The sequence below is a fragment of the Schistocerca piceifrons genome, chromosome 7 (assembly GCF_021461385.2).
Source record: "Schistocerca piceifrons isolate TAMUIC-IGC-003096 chromosome 7, iqSchPice1.1, whole genome shotgun sequence".
Classification (NCBI taxonomy): Eukaryota; Metazoa; Arthropoda; class Insecta; order Orthoptera; family Acrididae; genus Schistocerca; species Schistocerca piceifrons.
In genome coordinates this window covers 447998145-448009098 of record NC_060144.1, presented here as the reverse complement: position 1 = coordinate 448009098, position 10954 = coordinate 447998145, and the positions used below count along the sequence as shown (strand labels likewise).

At 45.2% G+C, this 10954-nt stretch overlaps 1 protein-coding gene across 1 annotated transcript in view; it reads left to right on the top strand.

The window, feature by feature from the left end:
• The first annotated feature begins 545 nt into the window (after positions 1-545).
• The window catches only part of LOC124709003 (UDP-glycosyltransferase UGT5-like), a 115925-nt gene continuing 105516 nt past the window's right edge, over positions 546-10954 (top strand). Inside the window, exon 1 of the mRNA XM_047240636.1 lies at positions 546-699. Coding sequence (XP_047096592.1) covers positions 546-699 — 154 coding nt within the window. The remainder of the gene's footprint in view (positions 700-10954) is intronic.

The following is a 10954-nucleotide window of genomic DNA, read 5'->3' as shown; positions in this document are numbered from 1 at the left end:
AACTAAACCGACAGGAGGAGAAACTGATCAACATGTAAAAGCTTGGATTGAGAAAGATCTTGAGGCACAAATTTTTATAGGTTTAAATGCCGGTAGCAACATAGCCAGGAAAATAGCAAATTACAAGTCTGCTAGTCAAATGCTTAAAAAATTAGAAACGCTACATGGCAAGAAATCAGATTTGACAATTGAAGGTTTGCAGAGAAATTTCTTTAGTTACAAATACGATACGAGTGTGTCTGCTATTCAAAACTATGCATATTCAAGAATATGCGGAAGATTTAAGACAATTTAAGTTCGATGATTTAAATTCAGTTGCCACACCCATGGAGTGTGGAATGATGACAGATGTAGTAAATCTTATCAACGATGAACCATTGGAAAGGACTGAACCTTATATAGAAGTCTACTGTCTACTGTATCTTGCAACAATATCACTTCCGGATATTAGTTTTGTTGTTAATTACTTAAGTAGATTTAGTAATAAACCAGTGGTTAGTCACTGGAAAATGGTAAAACGAATTTTTCAGTGCCTAAAAGGAACTATGAAGTATGGCATATTATTTGATGGAGGCTCAACACTGCTTGCTTATCCTGATTCTGATTATGGTGGTGATTTTGCAACCAGATGCTGCACCAGCGGAGTTCTTATTATACCACCAGCGGAGTTCTTATTATGCGAGGAGCGCCCACTGTCTGGTAAGCTCGAAAGCAACGTCTTGTGGCAACTTCAATTGCTGAAGCAGAATACCGAACTGCTGTCTCTTCAATCGATGATATTGTTGGATACGACGCCTTGGACAAGAACTTAGAATTTCAGGCTTGAATAAACCAACGGAACTTTGTATTCTAAATCAAGCCGCAATACATATGCTGAGCAATACTTATGAAGGAAAAGTTACAAGAGGCAAGAAACACATTGAAATTTCACGAAAGTTTATTCAACAACACATGGGAACGACTGTCAAACTGAAACATGTAGACAGTTCAAGTCAACTTGCTGACGTACTCACTAAGCAACAGACTGTAAAAGTGTTTCAAGAATTAAGAAGAAAAATAATTAAGGAGGTGTGTTAAGTGTTAATTATTTTCTGTGTGTTGTAAAATGTTAAGCAAGGTGCTTTTATATATATTCCATGTTCCATGCAATAATGCTGAAATAGTTACTCTGTGTCAGTCAGTTGCTTTCTTATCTAAGCATGCTGTAGTGCTGTACATAAGTGAATGATATATTAAAGTGTTCTCCTTTATATACCGCAAAATAGTTACTTATCTTTAAAACAAGAATTTATCAAGATGGGGGTTCTGTTGTGAAGGACCACCACAGAATCACCATGCAGTAGGAGAGGTGTAGTTCGACAACTGAAGCCTTTGCACAAATATATTCGTATATCTCGCACAATTTCTGACGACTGCTAACTAGTCTGGAAATGAACATATTAACAGGCAATGCCCATACGGCCAGTAATTAGATATTCGATTCAACAGTTCCTCACTATATACACTCCTGGAAATGGAAAAAAGAACACATTGACACCGGTGTGTCAGACCCACCATACTTGCTCCGGACACTGCGAGAGGGCTGTACAAGCAATGATCACACGCACGGCACAGCGGACACACCAGGAACCGCGGGATTGGCCGTCGAATGGTGCTAGCTGCGCAGCATTTGTGCACCGCCGCCGTCAGTGTCAGCCAGGTTGCCGTGGCATACGGAGCTCCATCGCAGTCTTTAACACTGGTAGCATGCCGCGACAGCGTGGACGTGAACCGTATGTGCAGTTGACGGACTTTGAGCGAGGGCGTATAGTGGGCATGCGGGAGGCCGGGTGGACGTACCGCCGAATTGCTCAACACGTGGGGCGTGAGGTCTCCACAGTACATCGATGTTGTCGCCAGTGGTCGGCGGAAGGTGCACGTGCCCGTCGACCTGGGACCGGACCGCAGCGACGCACGGATGCACGCCAAGACCGTAGGATCCTACGCAGTGCCGTAGGGGACCGCACCGCCACTTCCCAGCAAATTAGGGACACTGTTGCTCCTGGGGTATCGGCGAGGACCATTCGCAACCGTCTCCATGAAGCTGGGCTACGGTCCCGCACACCGTTAGGCCGTCTTCCGCTCACGCCCCAACATCGTGCAGCCCGCCTCCAGTGGTGTAGCGACAGGCGTGAATGGAGGGACGAATGGAGACGTGTCGTCTTCAGCGATGAGAGTCGCTTCTGCCTTGGTGCCAATGATGGTCGTATGCGTGTTTGGCGCCGTGCAGGTGAGCGCCACAATCAGGACTGCATACGACCGAGGCACACAGGGCCAACACCCGGCATCATGGTGTTGGGAGCGATCTCCTACACTGGCCGTACACCACTGGTGATCGTCGAGGGGACACTGAATAGTGCACGGTACATCCAAACCGTCATCGAACCCATCGTTGTACCATTCCTAGACCGGCAAGGGAACTTGCTGTTCCAACAGGACAATGCACGTCCGCATGTATCCCGTGCCACCCAACGTGCTCTAGAAGGTGTAAGTCAACTACCCTGGCCAGCAAGATCTCCGGATCTGTCCCCCATTGAGCATGTTTGGGACTGGATGAAGCGTCGTCTCACGCGGTCTGCACGTCCAGCACGAACGCTGGTCCAACTGAGGCGCCAGGTGGAAATGGCATGGCAAGCCGTTCCACAGGACTACATCCAGCATCTCTACGATCGTCTCCATGGGAGAAAAGCAGCCTGCATTGCTGCGAAAGGTGGATATACACTGTACTAGTGCCGACATTGTGCATGCTCTGTTGCCTGTGTCTGTGTGCCTGTGGTTCTGTCAGTGTGATCATGTGATGTATCTGACCCCAGGAATGTGTCAATAAAGTTTCCCCTTCCTGGGACAATGAATTCACGGTGTTCTTATTTCAATTTCCAGGAGGGTCAACGAAAGCGAAACAAGATTAACCACACACTCACAAGACAAAAAAGAGGTACAAAACGAACCATAGTGCCCGATGTCATTTACTATGATACTGCAATGTAAAATAAAGAACATGTGTCATATAGAAATTGTGTGTCAGTCCTTTGGCAACATGGTTGGGTATAAAACCTAAAAATAAAATTATCATCTCCTTCATCCATATCTTTCCAAAGTAGTGAAGCCTTGGGGATTATAAGCGGCGATCAAAAAATTTCCGTTCGAATGCCGTACAGTCCAGAATCGCTAAATGAATTAGGCAAAATCACCAACATTATTGAGGCAATCATCCCACCAACGAAGCAGGTTGAAGGGTTGAAGTTACACTTTCGGTAAGACACTGTGTCCTGCCTTGAAGGCCTTTTTTAAGGGACTGGAGGTGTGATAATCTCATGGGGAAAGATGAAGACTATAGGGCGAGTGCTCGAGTACTTCCACTTTAGGTGGCGTAACTTCAGTTTTACGACATTTGCAACATAGCGACGTGCATCATGAAGCAGCAGAAGCCCTTGTCGCAGTTTTCCCCGGACGTTTCGCCTTAATTGCACTCCATAGTTTCTCCAGCATTGCATAAGTACCGTTCCCCAGTGATGGAGACACCAGGTTCCTTGAAATCAATAAGCAATGGGCACTGGTAAACAAGGAACAGGCTGAGAATCACCTTTCTTGCAAATGGATGGATCTTGAACTTCTTGGGACGAGGGGATGATGGACTAGAGTACCGTTTTTTCGACGCTTTCATCTCCGGTTCCCAGTAGTTATTGTATGTTTTATTTCTACATTAATATTATCTACAGTTGGTCTTAACATAACATATTATTATATACACAATACAAAACATTTCGTGTGACTGTGATTATTGAAAATGTACGACCTGTTTTGTGTCTCAAGATAACAGGTCTAAAAATTCGTGGCAATAAATTGAATTGAAAATTATAAGGAATTCAGGCTTTCTCACCGAATCCAGTTGATGAAATTTTCTTGGGTTATCAGCTGAGTCAAGGCATCGTTCTGTGGCAACGTTTCGACACGTTTCTTACTCATCATCTTCAGCCGAAGTTCAAGTCCACTGCGTGTCCTTATAGCAGCTGGCCAGTCTTCTCTGCCTCGTCCTCAACGGTTGTGCCAATTACGCCACTTCGGAAGGGGTGTGACGGACGTGGTGGTGGGAACTTGCAGCGCGTTGGAGGGTACGGGCATCGTGTCCTGGCGCTGCCTGTCTATTCCATCTGCTACCTTCGTCGCCTTCACATCAGAGCGTTCTTGGTGTATTCTTGCAACCGCCACATCCTGTGTGGAGTTCAACTGGAAACCACTATCGTAGTTGACACATAGATCCATATCATCGCTTCCTCTTTGATGATAGAGTCCCAGAACCCGTTCACCTGGCACAGCACCTTAGTCTAAACCAAGTTAAACAAGTGACATTTGTAGAGGGTGTGCTCTGCGATTGCAGATTTGTCCGTTTGGCCAAAAGGTGAACGCTTCTCGCATGTTCTGAGTGGCGCTGCAGAATACGCCGCTGAATCTCGCCGATGTATTGTTTGCCACATCCGTAGCTGATGCTATAGACTCCAGGTGTCTGAAGTCCTAATTTGTCTTTCATTGAGCCGAGCATATTTATGAATTTAGCCGCCAAATAGAAAACGGTTCTGATGTTATTTTGCTCCAAAATCCTGGCAATCTTGCCTGTGGGTTGTCCAGTGTACGGTAGGAACGCCAGGCACTTTGTGTCTTCTTCCATGTCGTCTTTCTTTATCTTGTTCGGATGGTGAGCGCTTCTTTTCTGTATCTCCGACTAGCTCGGTGGGCAGACTCCGCTTGTCACCAAGGTGGTGAGCATGGATTTCCTCGTTGTGCTGGATGGTGGCAGCTGCTAGTGTTTAAGTACAGGTCCATGTGGGTCTTTTTTCTATAGACAGAACGTCCCAGCATGCCATCAGTTTTATTGTTTATCAGGCATCCGTTTTCTTCTACCTCCATAGTGAACTTTATACTGTCGTGTACGCCGTTGAGGTTTTCTGTGCCACGCTGCCACACGACGAAAGTAGAACGCCTTTGGTTTTAAGCACGTGTTTTCAAAAGCCTTTTCTTCGATGTGCTCCATGTACAGTTTTGCGATACCAAGTGCTGACGGTGATCCCATAGTGACTCCGTCTAACTGTTGGTGGTAGTGAGCAAGTGTCAGAACAATTCCATAGTGTCTTGGCTGAAGTAGCTTTCTAGTGATGTCAAGGAGTCTGGTAGCAGTATCAGTATGAAAAGCGACGTGATATCGAAACTAACCAGGAGATCACACTTGTCCAGGTACATTTCTTGACGCACTTTCAAATGAATTTTTGACATGGTGTGAAAAGTGACTCATGAGAGGCTTTAGTATCTGCGCCAAGTGTTTAGCTGTCCCATATATTGGTGAATTCATCGTGTCCACTATTGGATGTAGTGGGACTCCCTTCTTGAGTATCTTTGGGAGGCCATACAGCCGCGATCGTATGTGCTCTTGTGTACAGCCTTCTGATCATACCCTTGACCATTCCTGACTTGTTTACGAATGAAATGATCTTCCTTGTCACCGTTTATATAGGATCCTTTTCTACATTCTTGTAACCTTGTCTCAATCTGCTCCCAGTATTCAATTGTCGTAGCAGTACTATCGCGTTGTCTTTATCGTCTCCTAAGTCGACTGTGTATTTTCTTTTCTGCATTCTGCCGCAGAAATGTTAGTTTTCAGCGTATTTGCTTTGTCAAAGACCCTGTAGGTTTTTCTTTCCAGCTCTTCAGCAGTATTGGAGGGAAGTCCCCCAATGGCTTACTTGGCGCTGCTGCAAAATTTTGTCCTTTTGACAGCACGTATGTTGTCGCCTTATCTAATTACTTTCCAGTCAAATTGATGATGGTCTTCGAGTCCATAGTGTCGGTATTCTGCGTGTGAGCCCCTGAAAGTTGGTGGAACTTGTTGCATTACTTCAAGGTAGCTTCTCACTTGCAGAGTTCATCGGATGCAAAGATGTTTCGATTCACCCACTCCCACGTGCAGGCGAGAGACTGGATGCCAGCTGCACTTGGCAGCGAATAGAGTACGTCCGATTTTATCAAGTTCAAGCCTCGTGGTGTGTGTATGTTCCTGCATCAGGGCCGAACTAGCACGTCGACGAACGGGTTCTGGGACTCAATCATCAAAGAGAGAGTGGAGATATGGGTCCATGATGATCTTGTCAGCTGGTACAGCAGTTTGCAGTTGCAGCTGAGCTCTGCATGGGATGTGACGGTTGCAAGAATAAGCCAAGAGCGCTTTGGTGTGAAGGCAGCAGGTAGAATAGACAATCAGTACCAAGATGCGACTCCTGGACCCTCCAGCACGCTGTGAGTTTCCCATCCCTATCACCGTCTGTAGCTCTCCGCACCACTGTCTCTGACATTTCTTCCGGAGGCGGGTAATTGGCACAGTCGTTGCAGATGAGGTAGAGAAACCCGTGGCCAGCGGGTATAAAGACATACAATGGACATGAGCCCGACATTCCACCTGAAAATGATGAATGGGAAACTTGTCAAACATTGTCGCAGAACGACGTCTTGACTCATCTGATAACCCGAGAAAACTTCATCATCGAATTGAAAATTGTTTGTAATAGATAAGGCTGGCCTCCCAGGTTGACCGGAGTATGTGTCGAATCGCGACCAGCACGAAATTTGTCTCACCATTCAACATTGGTGGTTTTCGACATATATGCCGCCACAGATACATTCTTCATTCTCCAATGGCTGGCTACCAGTGTCTGTTCTTTAACAGTCAAGAAAAGAATAACAGCACATTGGTCCTGTTTGGACGCATTTGGTAATAATGTTGCCATAGTTCACATTTCTGCGTTTACTGCATGTTCGTTGGAAAGACACATATGCCACACTAAACCCTTGCCTAGATGTCAGTGCTAATATACCAGCATGAGAGTAGCACAATGTCGCACATATACTGCAAAAACGCCCCCAAATGGAAACTATTTTATCGCTGCTGATGCTTGTAGCTATGTTTGCTTCCCCTTCTTTAATCACTTTTTTGAGTCACTGAAATATCAAATAGTTCTTGAAGCCCTCTTAGGCACAGCTTTTAATGAGATTTTTGCTTCCTTATTTGTGTCTTCCAACCAAATTTAATGGCAGTACACATCATTACATACGTTTGACGATGAACAGCTTCCCTGCACCTATGGTGTACAAAGACCGCAGTGCCACACTGAGACAGCTTTGAGAAGCTTCAAAGTGCATGGCTTGGCAGACAACTGAGGTGACCCTCCCTTCAGAACAATTGGATGGACTCGGCCAGTGATGACGACGAGAATGCATTTCTGCACCGTTGCCAAGTTATTTTGCGCGACCAGTACCCTATCCTCAGCGTGTATCATTGCTCGTCAGTCCAGGAGACTCTGTCCATGGTTCGAGCATCCAACGTAGTTTAATTTTTGTGTGTTGTTAACGATTAGTGAATGGTGGTACTCAGTGGAACGATGGTTTCTGTTCCTCATTGCGATGTGGTGGGTTTAAGTTATAAAGGTAAATATGTTCCTCTTTTAAGAGCCTCTGACACAACAGTGGAGAACCGGCTGCTTCAAACCTCATGCTGCCTTCCTCAAAAAAAAAAAAAAAAAAAAAAAAATTTGACACTATGATTCGTTCTCTTTTAATACAGAACATTCTAAATCCTTTTACCGAATTCCTATACCATCTCCTTCTCAGTGCCACTGTCTCTGCATGTCTCTCTCCCCTTCTGTCGCCTTTTTCTCCCATTGATTTACACTAAATCCCACTCCTACTGTCTCCTCTGTCACTTACACTGTCTCCTTTGTCTTCACCATATCTCGACCGCTCAGATATTCTAGGTTCGGTTTCGTTAAGTTCGCCTTTCTGGGAAGGTCCAGAACCCCCTCCCCCCCCCCCCCCCCCCCAAGCCTATGTGTGGTCTACGTACATCACCTTTTTTCATATGCACTGTATCCTCTCTCTTTTGGTTCTATCTCTATACGTCTCTATTTGCATCTCACTGACCGTCAATATATCCTCTCTATTTGGCTTCCATTGTTATTGTCTTCTTCCACCGTACTCCACACTGTCACTGTCTTCTCTCTCTTGCTCTGTCACTATCTCATTGCTGCTCTCTTTCATCACAAAAACACGACTATATTCGCATATCAAATTTTTCGTGAGGAAAGCGAAATGAGGATTGAGGCAGCTGGTTACCCACTTTTCTGCCAGAGTCTTGTAAAGAGGAAACATATTCGTCTTTTTCATGCTCCGACTGGAGCATTTTACCGATGGTTCCCTTCTTTTCCCTGCTACAGCAGAGTGTACTGCTTATATAAAACGAATTCTACAAGTCAGCAACGTTTTGACAGTTTATTAATATACTTTGACACATATAAACAACGAATAAGTACGTATAATAGTCCGCCCGGATAGCTGAGTGGTCAGCGTGACGGACTGCCGTTCTACGCGCCCAGGTTCGATTCCCGATCAGGGACTGGGTGTTGTGTTGTCTTCATAATCCTTTCATCCCCATCCGGCGCGCAGGTCGCCCAATGTGGCGTCGATTGTAATAAGACCTGCACCAAGGCGGCCGGACCTGTCCTGTAAAGGGCCTCCCAGCCAATCACGCCAAACGCTCATTTCCATTTCCAGTACATATAATATAAGGTTAACACAAAATCGATTGCTTCACGTTTTTTCTGGATTCTTTTCTCGTCGATCGCAGTTCTTCGAAAACTCCTAGTTTATGATTTGTATCTTAAAAGTAAAAATGTGTTTAGAAATGTTTTACTGAATGTGCTCTCCGTCCAGTTTAATAGAATTTTTGGCAGTAATTTTAAGTTGTTTTCAGGCGACTTAAGGCCTTTTTTAGCCCATTTTTTGTCGTTGATGTACCACTTAGGGCATACTTTGTAAGTAGGCTGTTTAGGTTTTTATGTTGGTAACGCCACGTAGCGCTCTGTCTGAAAATCACTGACTGTGCTGTATGCAATCTGTGGCTGGTTGGCATTGTTGGAATATTCGCTATTGTAGTGTTGGGCAGTTGGAGATTTCTACGGGGATGTTTCAACTTAAAATAGGCGTGAATGGTCCATTGCGCTGACATAAGTCATGGGATACCTCCCAGTATCGTGTTGAACCTCCTTTTGCCCGGTGTAGTGCAGCAGCTCGACGAGGCATGGACTCAACAAGTCGCTGGAAGCCCTCTGCAGAAATATTGATCCATGCTGCCTCTAGAGCAGTCCATAATTTGCGAAAGTGTTGCCGGTACAGGATGTTGTGCACGAACTGACCTCTCGATTAATAACTAATATAAACTCCTCCCGAACAGGCCATGAAGGCCCAACGACACTGACCAGCCGCCGTGTCATCCTCAGCCCATAGACGTCACCGGATGCGAATATGGAGGGGCATGTGGTCAGCACACCACTCTCCTGGCCGTACGGCAGTTTTCCGAAACCGATACGTCTCAATCAAGTAGCTCCTCAGTTTGCCTCACAAGGGCTGTAACTTCTCGATTGTGTCCCATAAATGTTCGATGGGATTCGTATCGGGCGATCTGGGTAACCAAATCATTTGCTCGAATTGTCTAGAATGCAGAATGTTCAAACCAGTCGCAAACGATTGTGGCCCAGTGACACGACATTTTTGTTTGGGAACATGAAGCCGTTGAGTGGCTGCAGATGGTCTCCGAGAAGCTGAACATAACTACGAGGCGTGTTTTTTTAAGTAAGTACCGTTTTGAAAGACGTGCTAAGATATCTAAATAATTTTATTTTTAATGAAAGCCTGTACCTTGATCTACGCACTGTCGCCATTACAGTCTAATTCTTTCTTGTTTACGTTGTGTACTGAGTGTTTAAGATGCCTCCGATAATCGTGAGTCCCGCCGACTGTGAAGTACGGGCTGTTATAAGATTTCTTAGTGCTAAAGGCCTAAAAGCGATCGATATCCATCGTGAGATCTGTGCAGTTTACGGAGAAAACATTATGAGTGATGGAATGGTAAGAAAGTGGGTGAGAGCATTTAAAGATGGCCGCACAAATGTGCATGATGAACAACGGAGTGGGCGTCCTTCGGTCGTTAATGGAAGTTTGGTGCAGGAAGTGGACAATAAGGTGAGAGAAAACAGACGCTTTACTATTTCCACCTTGCGGGATGACTTTCCTAATGTTTCTCATAGTGTTTTGTATGGCATTGTGACCGAGTACTTGAATTACCGAAAACTGTGCGCACGTTGGGTACTTTAAATGTTGACGGATGTGCACAAAACGAAACGTTTAGACAGTGCATTGACTTTCCTTGAGCGGTACCACAACGACGGTGATGATTTCTTAAGCCCAATTGTTACGGGCGATGAAACATGGGTGGCCTACGTCACACCAGAATCAAAGCAACAGTCCATGGAAATTGAGCAAGGGCATCGTTTTGCTGTTAGACAATGCCCGTCCGCATGTGGCGAATCAGATCGAAGATCTCATCACATCTTTTCGCTGGAAAACTCTAGATCATCATCCGTACAGCCCTGATCTTGCGCCCAGTGACTACCATCCGTTCCTTGCACTTGAAGAAACATCTGGGCGGTCAGCGTCTTCAAGATGATGACGAAGTCAAAACAGCAGTGATGCAGTGGTTAACAAGTCAGGCGGCAGACTTCTATGAGGAAGGTATTCAAAAGCTGGTACAACGTTATGACAAGTGCCTCAATATTGACGGAAATTATGTTGAAAAGTAGATTAAGGTACAGGCTTTCAAGTAAAAATAAAATTATTGAGATATCTTAGCACGTCTTTTTTTAATTTCAAAACGGTACTTGCTTAAAAAAACACGCCTCGTATTTCCAGTCAGTGATCGGTTCAGTTTGACCACACGATACTGTCCATTCGATGTAAACACACACCACACCATTACGGAGCCACCGTCAGCTTATACGGTGCCTTGTTAACAACTTTGATCCATAGCTTCGTGGGGTCT